This window comes from Mandrillus leucophaeus, unplaced genomic scaffold (assembly GCF_000951045.1).
Source record: "Mandrillus leucophaeus isolate KB7577 unplaced genomic scaffold, Mleu.le_1.0 Scaffold364, whole genome shotgun sequence".
NCBI lineage: Eukaryota > Metazoa > Chordata > Mammalia > Primates > Cercopithecidae > Mandrillus > Mandrillus leucophaeus.
In genome coordinates, this window is record NW_012103854.1 from 2,326,020 (window position 1) to 2,327,699 (window position 1,680).

Here is a 1,680-nt window from a genome sequence, read left to right on the forward strand (position 1 = left end):
CAGGAGTTCCAGACCAACCTGGCCAACATGGTGAAACCCCATCTCTATAAAAAATACAAAAGTTAGCCAGGCGTGGTGGCGTGCACCTGTAATCCCAGCTACTTGGGAGGCTGAGGCAGGAGAACCGCTTGAACCTGGGAGGCGGAGGTTGCAGTGAGCTGAGATCACACCATTGCACTCCAGCCTGGGCAACAAGAGCAAAACTCAGTCTCAAAAAAAAAAAAAAAGAAAAAGAGGGAAGGATAGTAGAACTGAGGCTCAGTAATGTATTTGTATATTGGGGTGAGGGGGCAAGATATGAAGTAAGGACCATAATGAAGAACATGGAGTTATATTTTTGGATTGTTATTTTATATCATAGAATTTGTTTTGGCATTTTGAAATAGTATAATAATAATATAAAAACAATTCTTTTCACTTTTTGTGCTGATAATTGTATTTCTGCAGGGGCTATCTGATGGGTTAGAGTGCCTTTGAGAAGAAATCAGTGGATACTGGATTTGCTCCTGTCAATGAAGTTTTAAAGGCTGTACCAATCCTCCAGTATGACATGTGGAAAAGAATGAAGAGCAGCAGTAAAAGAAATATCTAGTGAAAAAACAGGAAGCGTATTGAAGCTTGCACTAGAATTTCTTCTTGGTATTAAAGAGACAAGTTTATCACAGTATTTTTTTTTTCCTGCTGACCTATTGCTGTACCAACAATGTTGAGTGGCATTTTCTTTTTAGTTTTTCATTTCTTAAAGAAAATATACTCCATATCTACAACTATAATATCAAATAAAGTGATTGTTTTTTACAACCCCCTTAACATTTTTTGGAGATGACATTTCTGATTTTCAGAAATTAACATAAAATCCAGCAGCAAGATTCCATAAGCTGAGAACTGTGAACAGCTGATCAGCTTTACCTGTGGTGCTTTGCCTTTAACTAGAGTGTGCGATGGTAGATTATTTCAGATATGTATGTAAGACTGTTTCCTGAACAATAAGAGGAATGAAAGGAGCAGAAATAAATACTTTTTCTAATTAATACCTTTCATGTTTGTTTTTTAACTGACAGTGTTAAGTTTTTGGTCTATTAATCATTCGTTCCCATCTTATGACTTTCTGTAGCTACTTTAGTAGCCTAAGATTTCAAAATATGGTTGGCAGGATGCCTTGAGAGTTAGCATCTTTATATCCTTGTAAATATTCAAGCACAGGCTGCATATCTATGTCAGAGTTGTCAATGTGAATGTGCTAGATGAGCACATGTAAAAACATCTCTGGACCAATCTGGTCTTAATTTCCTCTGTGCAGGCCTTTCGGTTCTTTCTGGCTGGCCATGGGCTTCACTTCTCTGATGACTCAATTCATTCTTTCCTAAGATCTTTAAGTTTATAGTGAAATTTTCTCTCAAGTGAGCTTTTTTCCTGCTTATTCCAAGGCTGATTTAATTATAACAATTCTTTAAGTAAAAAAAGACTTACTTATTCAAAAAGTTGTGAGTACCTTTTTCATGCTAGGCAGCACTGAGAATGTCATGGTGAGTAAAATGAATAGACTGTGCCCTCATAGAGCTTACATTCTTGTGGGGAAATCAGTCAGTATACTTAAAATGTTTTAAACTGTCAGATACTAATAAATTCAACAAAGGGGAAAAAAGCAAGGCAAGTGAAGGTCTGTATTATAGAGAATAA

The 1,680-nt window shown here is 36.3% G+C and overlaps 1 protein-coding gene across 5 annotated transcripts in view; it reads left to right on the forward strand.

Annotated features, from left to right (window-relative positions):
* OSTC (oligosaccharyltransferase complex subunit (non-catalytic)) overlaps nt 1-1,031 on the forward strand; it is a 21,708-nt gene extending 20,677 nt beyond the window's left edge. For all 5 annotated transcript variants that reach the window (XM_011989823.1, XM_011989825.1, XM_011989827.1 and 2 more), the window contains one exon: nt 448-1,031. In XM_011989823.1, coding sequence (XP_011845213.1) covers nt 448-458 — 11 coding nt within the window. In that variant the 3' untranslated portion in view covers nt 459-1,031. The remainder of the gene's footprint in view (nt 1-447) is intronic.
* The last annotated feature ends 649 nt before the right edge of the window (nt 1,032-1,680 follow it).